This window comes from Candida theae (genome assembly GCF_024610275.1).
Source record: "Candida theae strain CBS 12239 chromosome Unknown scaffold23, whole genome shotgun sequence".
NCBI classification, from domain to species: domain Eukaryota; kingdom Fungi; phylum Ascomycota; class Pichiomycetes; order Serinales; family Debaryomycetaceae; genus Lodderomyces; species Lodderomyces theae.
Window position 1 is genome coordinate 140,523 of NW_026261458.1, and position 27,877 is coordinate 168,399.

The 27,877-nt window shown below is 39.5% G+C and overlaps 11 protein-coding genes across 11 annotated transcripts in view; 6 read left to right on the forward strand and 5 right to left on the reverse strand. All coding sequences in view use genetic code 12, as the record gives it.

Annotated features, from left to right (window-relative positions):
* Positions 1 to 1,022, reverse strand: part of KGF57_004062 (uncharacterized protein) — a gene marked incomplete at both ends in the record, with an annotated part of 5,576 nt that extends 4,554 nt beyond the window's left edge. Inside the window, one exon of the mRNA XM_051753545.1 lies at positions 972 to 1,022. Coding sequence (XP_051607483.1) covers positions 972 to 1,022 — 51 coding nt within the window. The remainder of the gene's footprint in view (positions 1 to 971) is intronic.
* Positions 1,023 to 2,108: 1,086 nt separating this feature from the next.
* On the reverse strand, positions 2,109 to 3,608 carry MET4 (Met4p; the record flags this gene model as incomplete). Its single annotated transcript, XM_051753546.1, has 1 exon — positions 2,109 to 3,608. One exon carries the CDS (start codon positions 3,606 to 3,608, stop codon positions 2,109 to 2,111), a length of 1,500 nt encoding a protein of 499 aa, XP_051607484.1.
* A 1,699-nt stretch (positions 3,609 to 5,307) lies between these two features.
* On the reverse strand, positions 5,308 to 5,571 carry KGF57_004064 (uncharacterized protein; the record flags this gene model as incomplete). The annotated part of the gene is made up of 1 exon (XM_051753547.1): positions 5,308 to 5,571. The coding sequence occupies one exon, from the start codon at positions 5,569 to 5,571 to the stop codon at positions 5,308 to 5,310; it is 264 nt and encodes an 87-aa protein (XP_051607485.1).
* A 2,224-nt stretch (positions 5,572 to 7,795) lies between these two features.
* Positions 7,796 to 11,335, forward strand: PYC2 (pyruvate carboxylase 2; the record flags this gene model as incomplete). Its single annotated transcript, XM_051753548.1, has 1 exon — positions 7,796 to 11,335. The coding sequence occupies one exon, from the start codon at positions 7,796 to 7,798 to the stop codon at positions 11,333 to 11,335; it is 3,540 nt and encodes a 1,179-aa protein (XP_051607486.1).
* Positions 11,336 to 11,498: 163 nt separating this feature from the next.
* DUO1 (Duo1p) lies at positions 11,499 to 12,068 on the reverse strand (the record flags this gene model as incomplete). The annotated part of the gene is made up of 1 exon (XM_051753549.1): positions 11,499 to 12,068. The coding sequence occupies one exon, from the start codon at positions 12,066 to 12,068 to the stop codon at positions 11,499 to 11,501; it is 570 nt and encodes a 189-aa protein (XP_051607487.1).
* Positions 12,069 to 12,680: 612 nt separating this feature from the next.
* On the forward strand, positions 12,681 to 13,346 carry SOH1 (Soh1p; the record flags this gene model as incomplete). The annotated part of the gene is made up of 1 exon (XM_051753550.1): positions 12,681 to 13,346. One exon carries the CDS (start codon positions 12,681 to 12,683, stop codon positions 13,344 to 13,346), a length of 666 nt encoding a protein of 221 aa, XP_051607488.1.
* Positions 13,347 to 16,382: 3,036 nt separating this feature from the next.
* KGF57_004068 (uncharacterized protein) lies at positions 16,383 to 20,492 on the forward strand (the record flags this gene model as incomplete). The annotated part of the gene is made up of 3 exons (XM_051753552.1): positions 16,383 to 16,814; positions 16,992 to 19,229; positions 19,773 to 20,492. 3 exons carry the CDS (start codon positions 16,383 to 16,385, stop codon positions 20,490 to 20,492), a joined length of 3,390 nt encoding a protein of 1,129 aa, XP_051607489.1.
* A 917-nt stretch (positions 20,493 to 21,409) lies between these two features.
* Positions 21,410 to 23,689, forward strand: OPT7 (Opt7p; the record flags this gene model as incomplete). The annotated part of the gene is made up of 1 exon (XM_051753553.1): positions 21,410 to 23,689. One exon carries the CDS (start codon positions 21,410 to 21,412, stop codon positions 23,687 to 23,689), a length of 2,280 nt encoding a protein of 759 aa, XP_051607490.1.
* Positions 23,690 to 23,814: 125 nt separating this feature from the next.
* KGF57_004070 (uncharacterized protein) lies at positions 23,815 to 24,738 on the forward strand (the record flags this gene model as incomplete). The annotated part of the gene is made up of 1 exon (XM_051753554.1): positions 23,815 to 24,738. The coding sequence occupies one exon, from the start codon at positions 23,815 to 23,817 to the stop codon at positions 24,736 to 24,738; it is 924 nt and encodes a 307-aa protein (XP_051607491.1).
* Positions 24,739 to 24,770: 32 nt separating this feature from the next.
* MET15 (bifunctional cysteine synthase/O-acetylhomoserine aminocarboxypropyltransferase) lies at positions 24,771 to 26,093 on the reverse strand (the record flags this gene model as incomplete). Its single annotated transcript, XM_051753555.1, has 1 exon — positions 24,771 to 26,093. One exon carries the CDS (start codon positions 26,091 to 26,093, stop codon positions 24,771 to 24,773), a length of 1,323 nt encoding a protein of 440 aa, XP_051607492.1.
* Positions 26,094 to 26,869: 776 nt separating this feature from the next.
* On the forward strand, positions 26,870 to 27,865 carry KGF57_004072 (uncharacterized protein; the record flags this gene model as incomplete). The annotated part of the gene is made up of 1 exon (XM_051753556.1): positions 26,870 to 27,865. One exon carries the CDS (start codon positions 26,870 to 26,872, stop codon positions 27,863 to 27,865), a length of 996 nt encoding a protein of 331 aa, XP_051607493.1.
* Positions 27,866 to 27,877: the final 12 nt, after the last annotated feature.

Here is a 27,877-nt window from a genome sequence, read left to right on the forward strand (position 1 = left end):
TTTCTTTGACGGAATTTCGAAGGTCAACATTTCACTCTCGTTGGCAGATCTTGCAGAGAGAGGAGGACAATGTGTGTTTGAATTTGCCATATACAACAGCCAAGTCTAAGAAGCTTCAACTACATTGCTTTGAGGCTAAGCAAATCACAAAGTCAGAGGTGAAAAGAGGAGACAGCACTCAGCAAGATTATGGAGTTTCCAAGATGTTCCCTAGATTTGAAAACTACACATGTTTTACTTGAGAAACCAGTCCTAAAATTACAAACTCAAAGTGGCTTTAGCACCAATAGAACCAAATTTTCTTTGATTCAAGACTTTGGTTGCACCGTGAGCAACTGTTTATAGCTATATCTGGCTACTTGGAAAAACAGTAACCGCAATAGTTAGAGGTGTGTGTTAATAGTAGTTTTCCTTAATCCTATCTCCGATATATCAAACGCAAGTTTAAACTCCTCTCAGTTAGAACTAGTGACGTTAACAAACCAAATTCCCCATTTCTGCAACTGAGCCTCATCACTTACCTTGGTGGTGTCGGCAACTATCTGATGCTGATTTGATTTTCTTACCAAGGATAGGTAAGAGTTTCCCTCCACAAAAGCGCGCAAGATAAAAGGCGTAGCCTTACTGAAAAAAAAAAAAATTAAAATAAAAAAAAACAGGTTGAAAATATGTAATTTATTTGGCACGGAGGTGTCTTCCTTGTAAAAACTGAGTAACGTATATGTTGCTGTTGTTTGTTGCATCACTTTCCATTGTATTATATCTCTCCATTTGTAAGCTTTTACAACACTAAGTAACGGAAAACCTTCAAGGCAAAAAGAGTACAAAACAACAAGGGATGATAGTCAACGAAGAATAAAACAACTCTATAAACTTAGAAGCAGTTACTTGCAGATGTGGTTTGAAGCATGGATTAAGGCACTTGAAAGTACGTCAAGTTTTTCAGGTGGCATATATGATTGGTTAAAAACAATCTTAAGTGCAAGTATCTCTTCCCTCAATACCCTATAAAGTTTGTACATTCAAGTTCAAATGATGGAAGTGTAGCAATCAAAAGAAGGGTTGCGGAATATCAACATTAGTAGCTGTATTTTGCTGCAGTAACTGTCGCAACGATTACTCCTTCAACGGCAGCGCCAGCTTGGACAAACGCCGTGAAATAAGAAATAAAAAAAATAAAAAAAAAAAAAAAGGTACAATCCAATCCTTGAAAACACACAGAATTGTAGAGTCACCCATTTGCAAGTACAAATGCTTCCAACTGTCAAGACCTAGAATACGTAACCTCTACCCCCTTGTTCTCCATTGATTAGGAATTTGAAAAGTATCCACAGCTCTGCCATTCTTCTTGAATCTCATTTTTAGTCTATTGTTGTTGATCTTTCTTATTTCTTTTTTATCTTCAATTCTTTTATTTTTTTATATTTTTTTATATTTTTATTTTTCCGTAAAACTTAAAAAAAAAAAAAAGAAAACAAAGAACAAAAGTACTCGCCTTTGCGGTTTTGTGCTTCAATGGAATTTAATAAAAATAAATAAAATTTGAACAAATAAAACAATAGATATACAATTTTCGGACAACAATCTCTATGTCAAATCTCAACTATGTGAAATAGAGAGAGTACCGGGACAGTTGAAGGAATATGGTTGAAAGCCGGTGTCAAAAAGGAAAAAACCCAATACATCTCCAGCAACCGATTCGTTCTTGGTGTTTCTCTATTCACTGTTTCATTTTCCTGGTAGTTATAGCCTATACGTTTATGATCTTCTCCTAGCTGTATCCACACCGTTTCTACACTGACATTCACTCATATGTTCTTTCAGAAGTATTGAATTATCACTGTTTGAATGCTCAATCACAAGTGGAAGTGAGATATGCCCAATCGACTTCAAAATTCACAGAAACTGCGGCTTTGCACATTCCTCTCCCTGATTCTGTTCAAAACGACACCTATTCTTCTCCCGCCTTTCTTCCAATTCCCTACATTGATGATTGAAAAATACACATTTGTATTTTTTTAAACCTATACGCCAGTCAATTTTGTTTTCATTTCCATTGGAAATCCTATACTCTTATATAATAAATGAGTCATTCACCCCAACTACGCTCACGCACGTTTCGCCTTCTCTTTCAACAACTTCAACTCATCATCACTCTTTTGACTACCCTTTTCAATAATCAAGTTGCGCAACAACTTGTTTTCCATCTCCAAATGACTCAATTTGTTCTCCAAGGAAGAAATCATCTCTTGTAACGAGCTAATCTTATTCTCCATTTGTTGTTCCTTCATCTTGCGCTTGATCCTGAACCGAGCACTAGCGGCAGTATTGCGACGCTTCTTATCGAGCTCGGCTGCGTCAGGCAGACTCATATTAGAGCTGGCGGGAGTCGATACGGGTCCTGTCAATATCAGATTTCCCCCACCTCGCAATTGCTGTTGCTGTAGCTGTTGCTGTTGTTGACGTTGTTGTTGTTGTTGTTGTTGCAAGCTAGGATCGATGAACGAAGTAGATGATACACTGGGATTGCGCGACCTTGTTTGTAGCTGCAAACTAGAATTAAGCTGTTGCAAAGATGAAGACGGAAATTGTTGCGACGGGAGTTGAAACATCTGGTTCGTTTGTCGGGTTGGAATATCACTAGGTGAGGATGATACATTTGGGGTGAGTGGGGCAATGTTCGAGGGTAAATTTGGCTCTTGCTTCAAGGGAAAGTTGTTTACAGTCTGTACACCCAAACTGTGATCATCTTGTTGCTGCTGCTGTTGCTGTTGCTGCTGTTGCTGCTGTTGCTGCTTCTGTTGAGCTATTGTCTTGCCCAAATTCGTTTGATGTTGCGCAATTAACGCACTCAACAAGTCAATTTGATTCAGTGTTAAACCAGCACTAACCAATGAGTTCTTGGCTCCGGGGGGTACGGGAAACTTGGGCAACTCGTTCAAACTTAATAGCTTGTGTGGCTGGACGTGGTGGTGCAGAGTGTCCAAATCATGGCCCAGCACATTATTGATAGCAGCTCCATCGTTTTTGGGATTGTGCTTGCTACTACTGCCATCGTCGAACCCGTTAATCAACCCACTTCCAAGCCCGGCTTCACTGTTATTGACTTGGTTATGCAACACATTAAATTCATTTAGCTTGTCAGAATCATCACGCTCGTGTCCTTCGTCAAATAGATGGTTTCTAAAGTGATGATGTTGGGAAGAACTCCCTATTTCAGGCTCCAGTTTTAAAGTAGGTAGCAAACTCGAGCTATTAAACTCTTGTATGTCCCATCCATTCAAGCCATTAATGTTTCCCGATCCAGCGAGACTGCCATCATTCTTGCTACCCCTGGCTTTACCATCAGCTCTATTATTATCATCATCACCATGCTCTGCTTCATTCTCGTCTTCATCGTCGTGACCATACAAGTGCTTGGGCTTTTCTTCATCTGGAAATATAAACGAGTCATCTGCAAAAGCTGCCAAATCTAGACTTAGCTGTCCATCAACATCAACATTGGGCGTGGCGCTCGAGCTGTCAGTGTTTGGTTGCGTTCCGTTGATGTAGTTGTCGATGTAGACAAGTTGCTCTAGCAACGCCGACGAGGTTAGTTCCTCACTCATGATTTATTGGTGGATTTACAAATAATTTCTTCAAACTGTTTTGTTTTAGTCGGATGATTTCCTTTTCTGTATTGTGGTTGTGGTTGTGTTGTGAGAACTCAGTATTCCAAGAATTTATAGTTTGATTCGTCAACTGTGGTGAAACAGTCGTAGTTGTGGTTGTGGTGGTGGTGGTGGTGGTAGTGATGCTACTGCTGCTGCTGTTATATTACGTTGCTGTCAATTACAAAAAACGCGGGAGGGATTCTGTCAATACTTTTATATCAACGATTACACTTGAACACACTTAATTTTTGTATATTATCTCCTCCTTTCTTTACTAAACAAAGCAACCGGAATAGCTTGTCTATTCTTTCGCTATCTCTAACCTTTTGGCTATTTGGTTTATTGTAATTTGAAAGACTCCACAGTTTTTGTTTTTGTTTTTTTTTTTTGTTTTCCCTCAGGATGGGTTTGTTGTCTGTTGTTATTTGTTATTTGCAGTCAAACAAAACGTTAAATACTGTTTGATGCTTTTGGTGCATATGTGTGTGTGTATGGATGTGATTATTGCATTGTGTCTCATACATTAAGCTAATTTATAATTTTAATGAAACAAACAAAATAAAAAAAAATGAAAAGCAGGCAATTGCACGTGACTGAGGGTGAAGATTGCTCATAGAACTATATGGAAGGTAGAAATATCGCAACATCAAAACTGTATACACTGTTAATTTTTATTTTTTTCCCGAAACGGGGATCTTCCTGTGCAACTCTCAGCTCTGTCAGACAACAGAAGAAGGCATTGATGTCGTGTGAGTGATTTTATTGACAACCACAGGCCGGTTCCTCTTTCATTTCATCGACAAACATAATCGTTTATTACTCAGTAGAGAAAGTCGCGCCACACTAATTTTGATATTTATATTCTTTTTTTTTTTTTCTTTTTCTTTTTCTTTTTTGTTTGTTTTTTTTTTTTCTTTGCTTTTATCAGTAATTGTATAACAACAATATTTTCAGGGGCGAGGTGAAGTTCATTTCCGCCTCCCGCCAGTATAACCCCGTCTCTGTCTGTAGTCCGACACACAACCGATTATCGTCTTCTTCTTCAACCCCATTTGTATATTTACAATGACACCAAAATAGGAGATAAAAGCACTGGAGAGTAAAGATTGGCATCCACACCAAACAGATGTTCCCCCTTTTCAACATAAACTGCGCGCACGTGGCTGACCACAAAAGTAAAATTCTTTCCACGGTTTTATGTACGGTTTTAACCCGCATTGGGATTGATTTCGGAACTATCTCTTACCACCGTCTTACTAACGAGCCAGATACAGCTTCGAACCCTGTAAAATGACCACCTATCGAGGGATCTTTAGTGGTTATCAAATGGCCACACAACCGCAAAATTGTATATCATGAGATGAAGGCACTACAATTTTGTAATAAAATCGATGCAAAATCGTGTGCAATCACAATCACGCGGTGCTCTCAATGCAAAATCTCGACAAATTTTGATGAATAAACGTCACGACAATTTTCTTTCATTAAAACTAATATACACACACATTGAAATAACTTAAAACCCACAAGAGCCGATCTAGGCTTATCAAAAAAATGAACTGAAACAGAAGCAAACAAACAAACAAACAAACAAACAAACAAACAAACATAACATGAAGGATATAACCAGCAACTACTCCACAATGTACAGCACTTAATGCTGAAACATTCTCAAATTTGCATTGAAATCTTTTGCTCTGACTGCCAATGGAGATTGGTTGGAAATCCTGAGTCTGTACTCTGCAAAAGTCCTGAATGAACCCTGAGCATTGCCTGTCTTGGTGGCAGTTGCGTTATCCACCACATTGTTGGATGTCTGCTTCAAAGTGGATCTGGTGGGTGAAGTTTTGGTGAATTGTTGCATGGAGCCTTTGTTGAATGCCCTTCTTGAAACTTGTGAAAATGATCTCTTAAACATGACTATTATACTTTGACTGGCTTATAGGATAAAGAAGCAAAGGAAAGGAGAGGAAAGTAGCACGCAAATCATGGAAGTTGTGGGTTTTTTTGATATTCTTATATAGAAAAGCGAAAAATTTGAGAAAGAAAATAAAAGTTGTACTAAAACCAAATTTTCCTCTTTTTTACACAGGAAAAAAGTACACAAAATTAGAGTACATACACAAAGTTGACAGTTAAATCATACCATAAACATCGATTCGTATTCCTTCTCACATCAAAATATTTGTAAGGGCTGGAAATCTGCAAGAGGTCGCAATGAGTGATCATCTACTACGGTTGTAAGGATACAAAGTATCACCTGTTTTTATTTTTAGCTAGCCATTAATGCACGCTCCCCGCAGTTTATTTCCAGTGTCTCTACGGTTTTTGTCTTTGAAATTTTTTGTTTTTTTGTTTTTTTGGCTCTCTTTTCAAGATGACTAATAAGGGGTTGTTGTGTGAAAAGCAAACATTTCATAGAATGAGGGGTTAGAATCCACCCTATTACGAGAGTCCCTTTTGCCCTTTACATAGCCACAATGCAAACAGGGCAGTATAAACTTTTGTTGCTGAGATTTTAAAGGAATGGTGGCAGTGAAGGGGTAGGTGATTTCAAATGTCAAGAACAATAAGAATCATTTGGAATACAATCAAAACATGTGGTGGTAAATGTGCATTTCGATCACAGAAACATTGCACCAACTATACATATGTGTTACGGACAAATGGGGGCAAAAATGAAAGTTCTTGTTTGCTTGTGTCAGAAGTAATCTCGTTTTTCTTTTTATGTTTTAAGTCAGTTTGTGTGATGTATGTTTAATTTTATTGTTATCATCAACCAATCAGCGACAAGCCTGGTAGCGTATCAGGTACTTTTAAAAAAATCACCATTGATTAATCCGAGCAAAAATAAATATTATCACATTCAAATTAACCCTACAGGGCTTTAAACCCCAAATGAAAATAAGAAAAAAAAAAAAAACCAGCAACAACAAAGCTGTAGCTGTCCTCATGACCCTTTATACAATCAGTAGGTAACAACTAACTCGCTGCTATACGTATTGCAGTGGTGTCGGGTGTCCGAGTCCGTAGTTCAATACAAACCATGGAGTCCAACTTTGTACGGTTTTTTTTTTCTATTTTGTAGCGGCATCGCTACTCCGCCTTTGGGAGAACTCTGTATTTTTCTTTTTCTTTTTCTTTTTCTAAAACTAAAATATTTTTTGTTGTTTTCGGATATTAATCTCCGATGTATCTGCTGCCAACACTCTGCGAAATAATAGGTAAAGTTTGGATCTTAGAATAGGAATAAGGGAAACCATTGTAGATAATGTACTGTGAGACCCTTCTATAACCATGCCCCCTTTACCCTCCGCTTCCCTCCCCTCCCCCTCTGCTCCTGACCTATTGTTCTATAATTCCACGAGGAGAGGCTGTTTGAATTATCACACCCTCGGTTGAATGAAAAAGTCAAAATTTTTGATTTACACCTAAAGTGAGGAACATGAACGCATTGCAAGTTATACCTCGGTGATATTCAGAGACTACACATGTGTAATTTATCTCAACCATTACATGGAGTCTGCTAACTGTAGCGTTTTCAATTCTGTTCCCTTCCTTCTCTGAACCAATCGCCGAATTCAACTCTGTCCGCTATCGCCCTATTACATCTCTCTTGACAACCCATGACTCATCCACAGAGCTCAACGTTGCACCAAGTTTAAAGACATTTTGCATTCCCATGGATACTTGTCGTCCATGAACATTGTTTGGACAATTGCAATTGTACTTTTTTTTTTCTTACTCAAGTCCACTATTGTTTTCTTTTTTGTATCACTTCGGAGTAATTTCGCCATCAACTTTGTGGTTCCAATCTGTACCCAAGAAGCGGTTAGCCTTCTCAGGCGTACTATAGGTAGTCATTAGACTTGAAACGTGCCCTAACAAAACTTGCAAAAACAATGGCATATTCAAAGTCCGCCAGATTAAGTGCAACTGCTGGGTATCTTACATCATCGGATTATATGCAGGACGGTTATCTTTGTTTTTTTTTTCTGTAAATTACTTTGATCAATCTCTGTCTTCAATATATAAATTCATCATCTAATCTCTATCAATTAATCAATTTCTATACCCAATCCCCTTTACATATCTCAACTAAAGCATTCAATCCGATACTTGAAACAAATAGTCACTTAGATATGACGTCCCTTCAACCAACTGTCACACAGGACGGGAAGATTAACCAGATGAGAAGAGCATCGTCGGTGTTGGGACCAATGAACAAAATCCTTGTCGCCAACAGAGGTGAGATTCCAATCAGAATCTTCAGAACTGCTCACGAGCTATCAATGCAAACTGTCGCTATATACTCACACGAAGACAGATTGTCAATGCATAGATTGAAGGCGGACGAATCTTATGTTATCGGCAAAAAGGGCCAATACTCCCCTGTTGGAGCTTACTTGCAAATCGATGAAATTATTGATATAGCCAAACAGCACAATGTCAACATGATCCACCCTGGATATGGCTTCCTCTCTGAAAATAGTGAATTCGCTAGAAAAGTGGAGGAGAACGGAATTTTATGGGTTGGACCCAGTTACAAGACAATTGATGCAGTGGGGGACAAAGTCAGTGCTAGAACTTTGGCAATTGAAAATAACGTTCCAGTAGTCCCAGGTACACCAGGCCCAATTGATGACGTTGCTGATGCAAGAAAGTTTGTTGAAAAATACGGATACCCAGTCATTATCAAAGCTGCTTTTGGTGGTGGTGGAAGAGGTATGAGAGTTGTTCGCGAAGGAGACGACATTGAAGATGCGTTTAAAAGAGCTACTTCTGAAGCAAAGACTGCTTTCGGCAATGGTACCTGTTTTATTGAAAGATTTTTGGACAAGCCTAAACATATTGAAGTTCAGTTGTTGGCGGATAACTATGGTAATGTCATACACTTGTTTGAAAGAGATTGTTCTGTGCAAAGGAGACATCAGAAAGTTGTTGAGATTGCTCCAGCAAAGAACCTACCAAAGGAAGTCAGAGACGCGATTTTGACCGATGCGGTGAAATTGGCCAAAAGTGCCAATTATAGAAATGCTGGTACTGCCGAGTTTTTGGTTGATGAGCAAAACAGACACTATTTCATTGAAATCAACCCAAGAATCCAAGTTGAGCACACCATCACTGAAGAAATTACTGGTGTTGATATTGTTGCGGCACAAATTCAAATTGCAGCTGGTGCTTCATTGCAACAATTGGGATTATTGCAGGATAAGATCACCACCCGAGGATTTGCTATTCAATGCAGAATTACAACGGAAGACCCTGCGAAAAACTTTCAACCAGACACTGGTAAAATTGAAGTTTACAAGTCTGCCGGTGGTAATGGTGTTAGATTGGATGGAGGTAATGGATTTGCCGGATCAGTCATTTCTCCTCATTACGACTCCATGTTGGTTAAATGCTCCTGTTCTGGATCAACCTTTGAAATTGCACGCAGGAAGATGTTGCGTGCATTAATCGAGTTTAGAATCAGAGGTGTCAAGACAAACATTCCATTTTTATTGGCCCTTTTGACCAATGACACTTTTATCAAAGGTGAATGCTGGACCACTTTTATTGATGATACACCTTCGTTGTTCCAAATGGTTAGCTCTCAAAACAGAGCCACCAAATTGTTGTTATATTTGGCAGATCTTTACGTGAATGGATCCTCGATCAAAGGTCAGATTGGGTATCCTAAATTGAACGAAGAAGCCATGATTCCGGTACTCCATGATCCAAAAACTGGAATCCCAATCGATGTAACTCACACTCCACCACCTCGCGGGTGGAGGCAAGTGTTGTTGGAAGAAGGACCAGAGGCATTTGCCAAAAAAGTCAGAGAGTACAAAGGAACTTTGATCACCGATACTACTTGGAGAGATGCACACCAATCCTTGTTGGCAACCAGAGTAAGAACCATTGATTTGTTGAACATTGCACCAACCACTGCATTTGCTTTGAATGGGGCTTTCTCACTTGAATGTTGGGGTGGGGCCACTTTTGATGTTTGTATGAGGTTCCTTTATGAAGACCCATGGGACAGATTGAGGAAATTGAGAGCTTTGGTTCCAAATATTCCATTCCAAATGTTGTTGAGAGGAGCAAATGGTGTTGCCTACTCCTCTTTACCTGATAATGCAATTGACCAATTTGTCAAAGAGGCCAAGGACAATGGAGTCGACATTTTCAGAGTCTTTGACGCATTGAATGACTTGGAACAGTTGAAAGTTGGTATTGATGCGGTTAAGAAAGCTGGTGGTGTTGTTGAAGCTACTGTATGCTACTCGGGTGACATGTTGAAGCCGGGCAAGAAATACAACTTGGAATATTACTTGTCTGTTGTCGATGAGATTGTCAAGATGGGCACTCACTTTTTGGGTATCAAGGATATGGCAGGTACTTTGAAACCGGCAGCAGCTAGACTTTTGGTGGGCGAAATCAGAAAACGTTATCCAGATTTGCCCATTCATGTTCATACCCATGACTCAGCCGGTACTGGTGTTACTTCAATGACGGAATGTGCGAAAGCGGGTGCTGATGTTGTGGATGCCGCATCCAATTCAATGTCAGGTTTGACATCACAACCATCAATCAGTGCCATATTGGCTTCATTTGAAGGTGCTATAAATACTGGCTTGAGTGAATCTTTAGTGAGAGAATTGGACACTTACTGGGCTGAAATGAGGTTGTTGTACTCCTGTTTTGAAGCTGACTTAAAGGGTCCCGATCCAGAAGTTTACTCACACGAGATCCCAGGTGGACAGTTGACCAACTTGTTGTTCCAGGCACAACAATTGGGATTAGGTGAGAAATGGTTACAAACAAAGGAAACTTACAAAATCGCCAACAAGATACTTGGTGATTTGGTTAAGGTGACACCAACTTCAAAAGTCGTTGGGGATTTGGCTCAGTTTATGGTGAGTAACTCGTTGACTGAAGAAGATGTTAATCGCCTTGCATCTGAATTGGACTTTCCTGATTCAGTTCTTGACTTTATGGAAGGATTGATGGGTAAACCATACGGTGGATTTCCTGAACCATTGCGTACCAATATCTTGGGGGATAAGCGTCGAAAATTGGACAAGCGTCCTGGATTGTATTTGAAACCAGTTGATTTTGCCGCCATTAAAAAGGAATTGACATCACGATACGGATCACAAATTGACGAATGTGACATTGCTTCTTATGTGATGTATCCAAAGGTTTTTGAAGCTTTCAGAAAACAAGTTGAAAAGTATGGTGATTTGAGCGTATTGCCAACTAGATTTTTCCTCAAGCCGGCAAATATTGGTGAAGAAATTGTTGTTGATATTGAAAAGGGTAAAACCTTGATTATCAAGTTGTTGGCAGTTGGTGAAATTTCCGAAAAGACTGGTACTCGTGAAGTGTTTTTCGAATTGAATGGTGAAATGAGGTCGGTTTCGGTTGATGACAAGACTGTTTCTGTTGAAACCAAGACGAGACCAAAGGCATCTGCACCTAATGATGTTGGTGCCCCAATGGCTGGTGTTGTCATTGAGGTTAGAACACACAAGCACCAAGAGGTCAAGAAGGGTGATCCAATTGCCGTGTTGTCTGCAATGAAGATGGAGATGGTTATTAGTGCTCCAGTGAGTGGTCTTGTTGATGATTTATTGGTAAGAGAGGGTGATTCGGTTGATGCTAATGATTTGATCACCAGCATTTTGAAGGCGTAGAGAATGGAGAGACGTGTATATTGGATATGGTTAATTGTAATAATAGAAGTATTGAATGTAGGACAAGATTGATGATGAAAGTAACTCTCTGTCGCTTGCTCAACTACCCATTGCCCAATTTTGGAGTAGAGCTCACAGTGATCAGGGCTTGCATAGAGATTTCCTATCGTATTGGCTTCCTCTTCAAACTCGGGCCATCAAATAGTCCCAACTCGCGTCTTCTTTTGTTAGCAATTTCATCCACTGTATTCCTTCTCTCCTGTTTTGCCATCACTTCCTTTTCCAAGCGTTTGTTCAAGGCCAAATTTTCCAGTTCATAATTCATCAATTTACGCAGTAGCAATTCAAGTTCAGCGTCATCGTTCTTATCCTGTGCTTGGAAACTGAGTGTGTCTTGTGATTCCAAATACCTCCCCTCAGAGTCATAGCCATTATCATCACCTTCTTCTTCCTCTTCTTCTTCTTCTTCTTCTTGCGGGTTCCATTGGGTATTATTGAGCATTTCGTGAGTAAAACTAGCTTGGGCTATAATGTCGCTCCATTTATTCATCATGATTAGAGCGTTGGCAGTGCCATTATTGAACTCCGCCATGTTCGATTTGACTGAATCTATTGCCGTCACCATTGAGGTTAACTTTGTATTGATTGAGCGTAGTTGTTTGAGTTCTTTGGCAAGGGCTGATTCACGCGGCGTGAGTGGGTCGTTTGTTTGTCTGCCTTGGTTCTGGCTCATCGTGTAAGGAGGGGGAGGTGGGGGGGGGGGAAAGAGGGGGGAGCGTTCGCGGGTTGAGCGGGGGACTTGCTTTAGGAGTATTGCTGTGTACCGAAGAGAGTAGCGAGTTCGTGAAGAAAGTCGTATGGTAGTATGGTGTTTTGTTTACTGTTTGGCGGTTCGCGCGTTCTTAGGGTTCTTATTGTTTTGGGTTTTTTTGTAGCGTTCATCGCTACCTGATGCAGAAACAGGAGGCTTGTTCGAAATGAAAAGACTAGTGATTTTGCTACCCTGTGACAGCAACGGGCACCTCTGGCAGAAAGGGAGTTGGATGCTACTTAGTTTCCTTATGTGTATATTGTATCTCTGACTTATGGGCTGGTAGACAGTTAGTATAATTTAAACCTTTTTTTTTTTTACCTTACTGTTACAAAATCATTGCAAGAAGTTTCAAAAATTAAAGCAGATAGGTCTTATGGGGTTGAAGCACTAGCCAAATTAGTACGTTGCTTCAGGGTAAGCCCAACTTTGCAATTGCTCCCGTGCTATTCAAAAAATCACGTTTTGCCAAGTGATGTTTGTATTGTCGTGTACGTGCCAAAGTTTTATATCAAAACGATTTATTTTTGAAAAATGATCAACAGAACGGTGTCAAAGCTAGATGCAACACCAACCAATCAGTGTATAATGACAGACCCCGACACAACCAGTCAACAGCCACCACAGCCATCACAATTGCCCCTACTGCCATCCAAAAACCAAGAGCAAGAAGAATACACCAAATTGGTCAATTCACTCCCCACGCGATGGGAAATTGAACTTGAGTTTGTACAATCATTAAGCAACATCCCCTACCTCAGCTATCTTGCCCAAAACAATTATCTTCAAGACCGCTGTTTTGTCAATTACTTGAAGTACTTGCAGTACTGGAGTGAGCCCCAGTACCTGCGATATTTAGTGTACCCTAATTGTTTACATATATTATCCTTGTTGCAACTGGAGCAATTTAGGCGAGATATAACCAATCCGGAGATTATGAATGTGTTGATGAATGACATGGTAAAGAGGTGGCAGGAAGGTGGGGATGGCGGCGTATCAGATATGAAAGATGGTGTTGCCAATGGAGAGGAGGAACTGCAATGCAATACGGTTGAAGTGGGATCGAAAGGATTCCACAGAAAAAATGGAGCAGAGAATGCTGTTGAGACCATCAAGGAGGAAAATGAAGATGTTGAGCAGAATGGTTTCGATGCAAAGACCGAGAAAGAAGCAGATGGCGACGTTAAAATCATAGAGTAGAAACTACTGAGACTCAAATCGCTCGACAAACTGAATTCCTGCCAAATCAAGGGGAGCCTTCACGCTTTATAAGAAATGTAATTGAAGGGTGGCTACCACCAAAATGTTGAAGTGGTGTTCAATCCTTTCGAGTGAATACCAGTAATACCATCGACGGAAAGTATATGCATATGACATGTTTGACGAGCTTGAGGTGGTCTAGTATCTTCTAGGGTACGATATCCTAGTGTCATTAACTTGAAATAGCTTTACATCTTAGCGCTTAGTTGTTTATTAGTCAGTGCAAGCACTCACTTAGAGTGCATCTACGGATGGATCTGTAGAGTTAAGAATAACCCGAACACCATTGACTTTGGGCTGCTATAACTGAACAGTCCTTCTTATAGCATTCCAAAGGAGCTACACCAAAGCCGTCGCCCCAAAGCCGTCACCGTCACCACAAGTCGTATTTAGACACCGAACACAATTGTCATGTAGACTATTAATAGAGACGGGTGTTTGTGTGTGATCGTTTATTTCTTTTTTTTTCTTGGCTTTGGTTCCGTATTTTTGACACCACCTAACGCCGATACCCTTCGTTAAAAACAATTGACACAAACAATTGTTCAATGGGAAGAAGATAAGAGAAAAGTATATGCTCAAAAAACCTGGTTTATCATGTTTGAGAGCTAATTAGCTGATTGGAGGTTGTCGACGAACTGCTCGCAAACTATGGAGAAAAATATACTTCCGAGCAAGCAAGGACGGAGTTTTTTCTCTTTTTCTTTTTTTTTTCTTTTTTGTATACGCAGGGAGCGTAGTACGAGTTACATGGGATATGCATTCTTTATGCGTGTCTGTGTCCTGATTTGTTTACTATCAACTTCCGAGATACCCATACGGTACATAGTCAGTATCTAATATGCAATTAGCTATAATAATACGGGACGGGAAAAGTAAGTATTGTTATATCTAACTTGTAATATTCTTCTCTTTTTTTTTTTTTTATTTTTATTAAAAGAAGTCCCCCACTTCTCTCTCTTCACGTACCCCAACTTCTTGTAAGGAGTCAAGGAGATAGAAGACAGGCGTTTAGCTTTAAAGTGAGTAAAGTAAAGTTGCATGTTACGTGGATTAATCCTCTCTTTGTCTTCTATACTATGATTTTGTGAGTCTGCGCTATTTTCTCAAATACTGTTTGGTCGGATATAAAAAAAAACAAAAATGAAAATAAAAAAAATAAAAAAGAATTACTGAGTGTTCCACTATAGTTATGAGTCTCCATCTAATAAGGGATGTTTTACAGTGCAAGGGGTTTTTTTTTTCTTCGAAACGCCTTGATTCTGCCCCTATTTAACGGTATTTATAAAATCTAAATCCCAAGCTAGTCATCAGCCAGCACTCAGGAAGCAAAACAACCCTAAATATACTGCTCTTGCTCTGAGGAAAAAGCTCGTGAAAACTTGACTTCCTAGCAAAACTCTGGATATGTACTCTCTTGAAAGCTTACCCAGCTCTACAATCACTACTCTGTATAGCCTTACCCGAAACAAGTGGTTGGTGTTCGAGGATTGGTGTAGGAAACGTATCTTACAAATCTGGTCTGTATATGTTTTGCAAACCGAGAAGCAGTGTTTGTGTTAGTTTATGACTATAGAAAAGTGTATAAAAAGAAAAAAAAAAAAAAAAATCGGCGTTTAAGTCCTAAAAATAGAATTGCAAATTCAAGCCCAATTATATGGTTTTTGTTTTATTTTTCTGTTCCATGGAATGGGGTTACTGTGAGCCCGTGTGGAGGGTAACAGTAAACAAATGTGAAGGCAAAGGCAACCCACTAGTCCTGGTTGGTGTACAACTGAGGTGTATTACAATATCCAAGACTGTGTAAGTAAACATACTAACGAGGTCACATGTTGTTGCTGGAGATCTGTACTGGTTACGAGCAGATTAGTAATAGACAAGTGTATTTTTTATTATTAGGGCAATATGCATCAATGCTGCGGCCCACGCTACACAGAAACGTATACAGAGAATAACCCAACAATAGAGGAACTATATTGTTACTAATAATATCTACGTATTGTTATGGCTTGTGACTAAGTCGAAGGTCACGATTTGCACACTTTACCTTTGTAAACACACAGATTCATCCAGTGTAAAATCGTTCTTGTCTTTAACAAAAACGTACAACACCGCATAATACTACACTAAAGTAACATTAAGCATTGTTTACTAACCCACCCCTTCACTTTTCTCACCTTTCTTTTATAAACTAAATACTTTCCTGTCCTATCAATTAGAACGTGGGTATACTTTCACATTTGGCTTTCTTTTTTTTTTTCCCCCTCATACTTTGCTACTATTACTATCACTACGATCCTGACCCATTTGTCAACAGTACCATTACTACATACATATAAACTTTCCTCGGATAATATCTCGAATCCAAAAGAAAGCGTCAACCAGGGGATTAGCAGCAGTAGTAAAGAGAGAAAAAAAATAATAATAAAAAAAAAAAAGAAATTTGAATTTATAAAACACTTTTCAGGGGGGTGTGTCAAAAAGGGTTTCCCACTTTCATTCAATACACTATTTTCATCCAATATCTTTTTAGCAAATCACATTCACCATCTTGCTTATACATTTATAGACAGAAAGTCTTGTTCGGGGGAAGCTTTGGAAAAAAAAATTGCATCAACAAATCACACTCAAAAGGGTTTCCAGATCTTGTACTTTTTTTTACTGTCACATGATCCTTTAGCTGAGAGAAGCAACAATAAGGGCTCATCGAGATTATATTCACACTACACAGTTTACCACTACCTTACAGTTGTAGAACACTATAGAGAGACTTACCACTGCAACTATCATCATCTCCACTGGAAGTTGCATTTTCAACTACATCAACCAAAAACAAAAAAACAACCTATCAAACCTTCAATAGTTCAGCCGTTTGCAACACATTTGTTTGCGATATTTTGATTCCTTTTCTTTTTTTTTTTTGCTTTTACCGCACCCTATTTTAGTTACAATTCGCCAGACATCAGCCCTAAAAATATGCCAGAAGAGAAGATTAGGTTAACCCAACTGGCTGACGATGATGAAGTTGTTTCGTTTGAGAGAAACGAGAATAGCACCATCGTGGGAAACAGTAAGAAAATAGACAACAAGAATAAAGAAAACATCATGTCAGACCACACGACACAAAAGAAGAGCAACAACAAGAACAACAACAAGAACAAGAACAAGAACAAGAACACACATAGGGAAAAGAAGAGCAACAGCAACCAAGAAAAAGATGTCACTGAACTGAAAAGTAAGATCAAAGGCAAGAACATCCGACAGAACGACATCAATGCAAAAAGTGCAACTGAAGACGAGACCAGTAACGACAACGAGACCAAAGACAGTGATAACAGTAATGACGAATTCAACGATGACAGCAAGAGGCGATGCAGCAAACTTCCAAAATTCAAACTACGGTGGATTGTGCATCCTTTAGCAATTGTGTTATACTCCTTCATTTTCAACTTGGTGGATATCATACTATTCACCAAGCTCACAAAACACTACCACTACACAAACTTTATTCCAATTGCATGCTTATTTTGTGACACCTTCATCTTCCTAATTGTTATTTACGAGCGTCACCCACATATCATCAAGCTAAACCGACGCTGGTCCAAGGGTTTATACTGGTTTGTTGACAAGATATTGAAAAAGGCCGTCTGGATTTTCCTTCTTGTGATGTGCATTCTTAAAGTTGTTATGCTATCGCTGGGTAAAATATCTAACCCATTGGATCTAGAAGAACATGTCGTTCACAGCTTGCATTTGACGAGTGCTGAAAGAATCTGCTACTTGATTATTAGTTTGTTGAGCTTATTATTCAACTGTGCTTTGTTGGGCATTTGGTGGTCAACTAACATTTCCTCGGTTTATTTGTTGTTTGCATCCATAAATTTTATTCAAATTTTAATCAGCATTGCCCTTATTCAAATCAATCTCGACTTGATTAACCTTTCACAAGATCGTTTTGCAAAGAGGATACACAACTTGTTCATCCTTAGCAATGCGTTTGCCATCGCCCAAAGTATTATGGGTGAGACAGTCACTTTGCTTATCAATGACAAGAACAGATTGAGCCCATTGATTGGAAGATTAATTTTCGCTTATGATTTATTGATATTCTTTATTGCTTTACTATACATTGCATGCACTGCGATAGCTAGTGTCAAATTTGATTACAGACCAGTGCAAACCTTGAATGAAGTTCCTGTTAGTGTACCAATTTTGTTTGGGTGTGGTTTGGGGATAATGATTTTGGAGTTTTTGTGTACGAGATACTTTCGTTTAAGAACAATGACTGCGCACTACGAAGTTGAAGAGTACGACTTGTGTGGATTGTCACCACACCAGAAAAAGGGATGGAGTAAGTTGATTGACTTGAATAGAAAGTACAATTCTGGAGTTTCTGGTGACAATGTCATTTCCTTGATGGAGAATTATGTTCATGCAGATTTACCTGGCATGAAATGCAAAGTATTGCGGGTATTCAACAAAAGCGAGCAAACAATACAGCAGGAGCAACAAAAGAGGCCCCTTTCACAAGCAATACGGTCGCTAAATGAAAAACAAGATGAAAAGAGTGCTTTTCACAGTGCAAGTAGATACAAGTCTCGGGACTCTGATGTTACTAGATACAGTTTTGATCACGAGGGGGGCAAAAGTGACAAGAGCAAGATGTATCGAGCTTTTGATGAATTGGACCAGGAGTCCTTGTTGTTTGCCAATGCGCCTACATTACACAGTTTTGATGAGTCAATGCATGACTTGGGGGAACAATTCAAACCTTTGAGCAAAAATCAATTGAAGAAATTGGCCAAAAAGAACAAAAAGGACAAAGCTGCTTTGGAGTTACAAGCATTGGAGAACAATACTGAAAAGTTTTACCAAGAGTTGATGAACACGCAAGCACTTGTATTGTTGACTATTGTTGAGGAGTTTGATTTGAGTGAACGTATTCCTGGATGGGTTGGTAAGAAAATCAACAAGTGGTTTGGCAAAAACTCAAAGCTCCCCTTGTTGTGTATCAAGTTTGGTTTATTAGGATTCCATTGGCCCTTCAAGAGATCGACGTTTTATTGTTCATCGACAAAAAAGCCCATTGCTAGGAGTGCCAGTGTGTTGTATGCCATTTCAGAATGGAACAAGAACAATGAGAAATGTACTGTCTTATTAGACCCCATATACAAAGATGCCACTTATGAAGCCGGCGTCGATTACTCTGGATGGGTCAAGATTAATTTGCCAAATAGTCATATTATTGATTTGCGTCCTTTCCACAACCAAACAAGTACTGATTATTTCAAGGCTATCAAATATAGAAATCAAGACAATGCATTCAAACAAGCCAAGGGACAAGTTATCGAATCAAACACTTTTAACTTTGAGAATTGTCAGGAAATCATTGTTATGAATGACCATATTGCCAATAGCCGTCAGCTGAATGGACAATCATCGCAACTACTCCACCCAGATTGGGAGTTTATTTACAATTTGGGTAACTACTGCAATGAAAAGAAGTATAGGTCGTTGCTTTTCCTTAAAGTTGATGATGAGATTGTCGCCTCGTGTGTTATTTTCCGGTTGGGTGAAACAATGACGTCTGATATTCAAGGCTTGAATCATGAGATTAGCAAGAAGTACAAGGCATATTTCGTCATGATGCAAGAAGTGATCAAGATGGGGTTGCGTGAAAATGTGTCGTTTATTGACTTTGGCCCAACTACGGAGGAAGCTAAAGTGGCTATTGGATGCAGTGTTGTGCCATTGATGGGATCCATCTATCCAAAGAGTAAATTCATGGGTCCTATAATTAAGTTTGCTGCTAGTAAGGTAGACGTATAGAGCAGATATAGTGTGAACCTAGATTTAAAATGTACGAATGGTTTATGAGACTTGCCGTAATTGCATTTTCGCTACCAAAGACACTCTCTGCATCCTTGCTATCAACTTAAAATTATAATGGTTGCGTGGCAAATCGAAAGTGAAAAAAAAAAAAAATTTATCATCACTGAGACCCCAAGCAATTAATCCGAAAATACACCCCTGTTTAATTTCATGTCCACGTCCAATTCACCACTGGCTCTCGAAAGCCGGTCGATATACGATAAACATGAACAACAAGTATCTTCCAAAATCAGCCAACTACGTCATGTACTCCTTCACAAATTCCGCCTCACCTTAAATGAATTTCTATTTTTATCTTCATTCATATTCAATTTCCTTCTTTCACGATTGATACATTACTCGTCGCCGCAAGAGGAAGTGTACAACTACTACAACAACAAGCATAATGTCTTCAACACACTTTTTGTGAAACGGGGATGGGGGTGGACGACATTTATCATTGTCGTGTTTTACGGTGTTGTGATAATACCCAAGTTGCTCAACTCAAGTAGTAGTGGCAGTGGCAGTGGCACCACCACCACCACCACCACACACTCCAAAGGCAACAACAACAACATCCCGCGAGAAAAGAAGGTTGAATTCCTAGTCAAGGCTGTGATTCGATACGCAATAGTCACATTTTGGTGGATCTTGTTTACGCAATGGTGTTTTGGGTTGCCTATAATGGACAAGATATTTGTGCTCACCGGTGGAGTTTGTGTCCTTGAACCAAACCCCACATCGGGCCAAGATGCACGTCCATTGGCTATAGCCAACCACGAATTGGGTCAACTGTTTTTACAAGATTTGGAAACTTTTGTATGGAAGAGTCACCAAGTGTCCTCATACCATTGTCGCAAGTTTAAAGGATCATGGTCAGGTGGGTATGATCCTAGTGGGCACGTATTTCTAATGATTCATTCATCGATTTACTTGTTTTTTGAAAGTGCCAATTGGTTCCAATTGCAAGATTTGGTAAATGTCGTTACGTTGATTAAGAAAAGTGTGCGTGAACGTGGGTATTTTGAACGTTACAAGTTTCAAGTGTTGCAAGGCGTTGCACAGCTCATGTTGGTGGGGTTGGTTTCGTTATGGTGGTTTATGTTGTTGATGACGAATGTATATTTCCATTCGATTCTTGAAAAGTTGTCTGGTTTGGCGTTTGGATATTTTGGAGTTCTTGTGGTGTATGTATTGCCTAGATGGTTTAGTTAGTACATTGACTGATTGCAACGTAGATATACATAGAGAGACTAATTTAATAATGTATGCTCTGTGAAACTGTTGCTTGTGGTTTAATGAGGAGTTGGCTGGAGGTTTGCCCCTTTTTCAGGAGAGTGATCAGTTGCAAAAAAGCTGACTAATAGGTTCCCACGGCTTTGGGCGGAGCTTCATGGTGATGAGTTCTCCGAATCTGGCGGCTCCGAGCTGAGTAACTCCGAAACCAAATTAATTTAGACCTTACAAAGTTAAATTACAACAACTATGTTGTGGCTCTCGTGCAAGATGAGATTAATTGCGACAAGGAGATCAAAGTGGTCTTTTGCACCGCATTTATCTTGATATTGACGGATTTAACTAATTACATAGCATGGCAAGGCAATTTGGTCCTCATCGTAAAAACTGTGGCTTGCTTGTTCTCTCAATTATTTGCATACAATTTAGTTTTGTGTTATTACGCCACTGTAAAGCAAAAATTTCCTTTCCTTCGCTCTTTTTGGCATCCTTTCAATAATGACACAAATGGGTTGAAGTGATGGATGTCAAAGCCACGGCATACTGCACTGCACAAAATTTTAATTTTTTCTTTTTTTTTCTGTTTTTTTTTGGGGGGTAGGCACAAATAATCAATCAGTGTTTAGTTTTGTATCTAACTAAAATTGTGTTTGTATGGTATATCTTGGTTTCTCACTCCCCCAAAATACTGGCAGGCACGTGAGATGGTGATTATTGTACAACTTTATACGGCGTTCTGCATCGCAGCCTCACTAATTGAATGGGAAATAAACGAGTATAGTAAATCTATACTCCCAAATCATATAAAGGAAGCCATGAAAGCTCCATAATATCCTTTGATGTTATTTGTTTTTGTTTGTTTTTTTCCCTAACCTCGCCAAGAAGGTGTTTCCAACATGAGTAAAGATCTGGATATTGAAATCACACAAAAAGTATCTGAGGTCGATCATTCATACGATCAAGCTCAGAAAGTCTCCGACGACAACATTGATGTTGAGTCCTCAATTAGTAAAGAATCGTTGCTAGAGCCAGATGTCGCAGAGCTTCCAAGAGTTGTTCGTGAAATAGTCCCCTTGGAAGATGACCCAACCATACCCGTATTGACATTCAGATATTTCCTTCTTTCGGTTATATTCATTGTACCCGGTGCATTCATAGACACAATGAACTCATTCAGAACCACATCAGCTGCGTATTCCATTTTCTTTGTTCAAATAGCTTGTCATTGGGTAGGCAAATGGCTCGCCAATGTATTACCAGACAAGAAAGTTGGATTTGGAAGATTCAAGTTTAGTTTAAATCCTGGTCCGTGGTCTATTAAAGAGACTGCCATGATTACAATAACCGCAAGTTCAGGAGCTACTGGGTCGCAGGGTATCAATTGCTTAGCTTTGGCTGAGTTATATTATGGAGAAACTGTGAACCCGGCAGTTGCAATATTCTTTATGTGGACAATCGTCTATGTGGGTTACTCGTATGCTGCACTTGCGAGAAACTTTTTGCTTTATGATCCACAGTTTATTTGGCCGCAAGCGTTGGTGCAAACAACATTGTTCCAAACTCAAAAAAAGTCCGATTCTGATTCAAAACAAGGCACAAAGCAAATGAGAGTGTTTTTCTTTGTGTTGATTGGGGTTTGTATCTGGCACTTTTTCCCGGAATATGTCTGGCCCATGACTTCATCATTGGCGTTTTTGTGCTGGGTTGCACCAGAAAACTATACTGCCAATTTCATTGGATCAGGATTGGGTGGTATGGGATTCATGAATATCACCTTGGATTGGTCCAACATCACCTCCTCAATCATGTTGTATCCCTACTGGGTCCAAGTTATTCAATTTGTTGCGTTTATCTTGGGCGCTTGGATCTTGATTCCACTGGTTAAATGGGGGAGCTTATCAGATTACAAATTTGGATTAATGTCAAACAGTCTCTTTTTAGCAAATGGCACCAAGTATCCAACAACGGATTTGTTGACTCCAGATTTGCAGTTAAATGTCACAAGGTATGACGAGTTGGGTCATGTTCATTTAGGTGCACAACGAGCATGGAACATGTTTTTTGACTATGCTGCTTATGTTTCCGGATTCACTTGGGTTGTTGTATTTGGATACAAAAGCTTGTCCAAGTCGTTCAAGAAATTGGTGGCTTCACGGAAAGAAAAAGGATCATTGAGTTTACAATACACTGATCGTTTGAATAAACTTCAAAGTGCTTACAAGGAGGTACCTTTGTACTGGTATGTCCTATTGTTTGCTGCATCATTCATCACCCTATTGGTTATTCTTGCCACTGATAGTTTGTTCATGCCTTGGTGGTGTTTGATTGTTGGATTGGCGTTTGGAATGGTTATTGTTACTCCACTCGCATGGTTGTACGCCTTGTCAAATTTCCAACTTGCCATTGGTACATTCAATGAATTGTTGTACGGGTATATGATCCAAAGTAAAAGTCTGAGACATCCTGCGGGAGCAACAGTTTATGGTGCTATTGCTGGTGATGCGTGGTACAGGGCGCAGTATATCTTGCAAGACCAGAAAATTGGTCATTATATGCACTTGCCACCAAGGGCCGTGTTTTTCTCGCAAATTTTTGGTGAATTGATTGGCATTCCCATAAATTATGCAGCATTGAGATGGGTATTGTCATCAAAGAAGGAATATCTTAATGGAACAAAAGTGGATCCACTCCACCAATGGACAGGACAAGAAATTGTTTCATACAATACCAATGCCATTCAATACGTTGTTCTCGGTCCCACAAGACTATTCAAAAACTATCAAGTGTTACCCTATGGGTTCTTGGTGGGGGCTTTGGCACCAGTGGCAATATATGCACTTTACAGACTATTCCCCAAGTCCAAACTCAAATTCAACTTGTGGAACACCACTGTGTTTTTCTCCACATTGTCAACTTTCTACGGAAACATTTCCACTGGACCATTTTCACAATTTGTTGGTGGTACAATCACAATGTTTTACGCATACAGATACAAGCATGACTTGTGGAAAAAATACAACTATTTATTGGCAGCTGCTATAGACACTGGTTACAATTTAGCTGTGTTGTTGATTTTTATAATATTCGCGTCGGGAAAGACTATATTGATGCCCAACTGGTGGGGGAATAACGAGCAAAGTGTAGAAAGATGTTTTGCTTTGGCCAAAGCGTCATAGGTTAAAGGTAATAAATTCACTAGCTTAAAGAGTCGATCGAATTCGTTGTAGGATTTTTATTTTTTTATTTTTATATCTATTTTTGCAACCAAGATGTATCACTTCTCTGCATAACTAACACCCGAATGCAGGAACAAGATTACCCGACCAAAGCTGAGTTTGCTCGCTACAGAAGAGAGCGTACTATTGGCTTGTTTTGGCGAGTATGCGAAACCGCTGGGGTTAGTTGTTTGATGATGGGTGCTTACGTATTTCTCGTGTCATGTACACCACTCAAGCCAAAAGGTCCAGGACTTATTAAAATCAAGATAGAGGCTGATTCAGACTTTGCCAAGAATACATTGGAGCTAATTCAGCAATCACTTAAATTTGCCACTTATCTTTCCAACGATTTAAGTTCGTTTGTGAATCAAACAACGAGCGATTCAATCTTGCAACAGTTGGACACCTTGTACAACGGCAACACGTACCAGCTAAACACATTTGGCTACTGCCGGCAAGATCAAATGGGAAATAGAGTAGGGTGTTACTTTAGTGATGGATTGAACTTGGTTGTGTGCTTACTACAAGATGTAGGGTTTCAATTACGAAGCATAACATCGAGTGATGATGAAATTGAAGATCAATTTGTAAACCTATACTACAACGCCATCAATCAAGCATGCTCATACCGTGTTACAACAACTTTTCCTTGCGTTCTCCAATTGTACAATGCCTATGGAAAGCTCGTTCAATGGCTTGCTGTCGCTGGCATTTGCTTACCTATGTTAGTGCTTTTATTGAGCATTGTCGATTTGATTTTGTATGTATTCTTGGGAGTACTGTCGCGTATGTTACAAAGAATACGTTTGGGGACTTTGGCAACTTGTGGGGTGTGTTTAAACCTAATCTACATATTAACATATCTCACCTGGAACGAGATTGGTTTGTTGGTGGAAAAGTATGAGATGGGCAGAGTTGAGTTGCAAAATGATTTTTGCATCAGTTTGAATATAGTACTTGCAGCATGTTTGGTCCTTGTAGGGGGCCAATACTACAAGCGAATGTGATTCAACTCATATATGCGTATATTCCACTATCTTTAATTTCCGTAAACTTTCTTGAAAGCCTGGTCGAAATCTTCAATGATATCGTCTATAAACTCAGTACCAATAGACACTCTGACCAAACCCTTTGAAACACCAGAAGCTTTCTTTTCATCTTCATCCAACTGCTGATGAGTAGTAAAGTACGGTGCAATGACTAAAGTCTTGGAGTCACCAACATTTGCCAAGTTTGAAGCAATTTTCAAATTGTCAACAACCTTTGGTGAAGCTTCTTGGAATGGATCAGATGAGTTTGACTCAATGTCTTTGACAGTAAATGACAAGGTACCACCAAAGAATTTGGCATTATTGTTGAAATACTTTTTGGCCAACTCGTGTGACTCATGCGATGGTAACCCAACATAGGAAACGGAGTCAACATGTGGGTTCAGCTCCAACCATTTAGCCAATTTCAAGGCATTCTCACTCTGTCTTTCGACTCTCAAGCTCAAAGTTTCCAAACCTTGCAAAAGCAAAAATGAACCAAATGGATTCAAAGCTGGACCCAAGTCACGTAATAATTCAATTCTCAAATGACCAATAAAAGCACTTTCTTTCAAAGCATCGTTCAAAATCAAACCATGGTACCCCTCAGAAGGTTTGGAAAATTGGGGAAATTTTTCAGGATACTTTGTCCATGGGAATTTACCAGAGTCTACAACAACACCGGCAATAGTGGTGCCGTGTCCGCCAATCCATTTAGTGGCTGAATGAACAACAATATCAGCCCCATACTTGATAGGATTGACCAAAAATCCACCAGCTCCAAACGTGTTGTCAACAACAACTGGAATACCATTGTCATGGGCCAACTTTACGATTTTCTCGAAATCGGGGACATTATATTTTGGATTTCCAATACTTTCCAAGTAAATAGCCTTAGTCTTGTCGTCAATCAATTTAGCGAAATCTTCAACCTTGTCACCATTGACAAATCTAGCCTCAATACCAAATCTTTTGAAAGCAACTTTGAATTGGTTATAAGTACCTCCATACAAGTAAGACGTACTAAGGAAATTGTCACCAGAGTGGGCCAAACCGGCAATGGCCAACAATTGTGCCGCTTGACCAGATGAAGTGGCCAAAGCGCCAATACCCCCTTCGAGGGCGGCAATTCTTTGCTCAAATACGTCGTTTGTTGGGTTCATGATTCTGGAGTAGATGTAACCAGGAGTTTCCAATCCAAACAATTGAGCACCATGTTTGGAGTCGTTGAAAACGTAGGAACTAGTAGCGTAAATCGGTGGTGCTCTGGCATTGTATGGCTTGTCGACTGGCTGACCAGCGTGCAATTGAAGAGTATCGAAGTGAGAAGGCATTGTGTATGGGTGTGATTTGGGGGTAGATATGTATACTCAAAACAACTTTCTCTTCAAAAATTGGAGAAATAAGGAGGTTATTTTATAGTGTGAAATAAAGTGGGTTGATTGAACTGTGGTTCAATAATTTTTAAAAGAAAGTAAATTTCAGTTACACAATAAGGATACGAGTTTGTGTTATAATAGGACTAATTGCACATGACTGGGTTCCGAACCGACTAATCATCAAAACTCAAATACAAGAAGGGCATAATGCTTCACCTTCAAATATTGATTAGAAAGCACCGCATTGAGAACAGTTAGTATATCTGGCTGTGCACTTGGACTCAATTTTCTCATCTATTTTTCTTCCTTTCTTTTTGTTTTTTTCTTTTTTTTTTCTTGCAAAATTTGCTTCTTTACAACTTCAAAGTTTTTCTTTTAGAAATATTCTTTCAATTGACTTCAAATAGCTCAAAGCTGAGCTTCAAGTGGGCGATTATTGCTACTGAGGCAACAGAGCTGCTACTAAACAGAATCTACTTTCTTTTGGTTTCAGTCAAGTGCAGGTTCCACTCTTCCCCCTATTTCTTACAATGTAGTAGGTCTTTGAGTCTCTCTCATTTAGGAAATTGTTAGCTGTTAACAAAACAACAACAACAACAAAAAATAAAAAGTGTAAACAAAACTTTCTTCCATACTACAATATTTGCGATTCCAAGTCTCAATAATCATGTGTATTGCCACCAGAATAACTTTCAGTTAGACCTCTCACCACGACTCCCATTCTTGTTCCCATGAGACAGGTCTATCAATGCAGCGGCACAACACAGAAGGGGGAACGTTGTAAACGAACTGTCAAGGTTGAACATGGCTTTTGTTCGTATCATGTATCTCAAACCGGCACATTATCCAAACACAATCAGTATCGAGGACATCGAATGGCGACTTCAAATAACGAGAAACTGACTTCTGGAGATAGACCACACGTGGTAAAGAAAGAAAGAACTCCATTGCATCAGCAATATACCATGCCGGGTCAATTTGAGAGTCTTCGATCGAAAAAAAGTGACACACCATCTGTCCAACCCCATCGGTACAGTGGCAGACCAACGAAATCAACACGTCCACGAATAGGCGACTACGACACATTTGCTGACAACAAGCCCTCCATTGCAACTTCAAAAGGAAAGGGGTATATTTACATCTACACCATGCAAAATTTCCTTCATCCACCCAAAGGATGGACATTCAAGGTCAAGAATATCCCCAATACATCAAGTCGAAAAAAGGACCAATGGGTCAAGTTCAAAAGCCAAAGTTCACCATTCATCTTGATCAAAGTGGGCATGACTACCCAGCTCCCAAACGTCCGCATCAAGCAATGGGAGAATCAATGCAAGCACGAACTTGTCAATATAGGACCGCAAAATGAACACTTGATAAAAACTCGACTACACTGGTGGCAAAAGTTTTTCTGTTTGAGCATTAATGATGATGGCGATGATTCCAAAGTGCGGGTGAGTCGGTTCAAGAAGGACGGGTTTTATTGTGAGGAAAATGTCCGCGTTGTGGAAAGTATGATTCATCAACAATTGAAGAAAAAGTATGGTAAGGGCGATGTTTACTGCAGCGGATGTGTAGCCGAGGATGCACTAACTAAGAATAAGAATAAGGTAAAAGTGCCATTGCAAAATAACTACAACGTGCATGTGGAGTGGTTCTTGATACCAAAGCAAGACTTGAGAGACGTGTACCGAATCATTGATCAAACGTGTAGATCTATAGGATGAGACACATACACA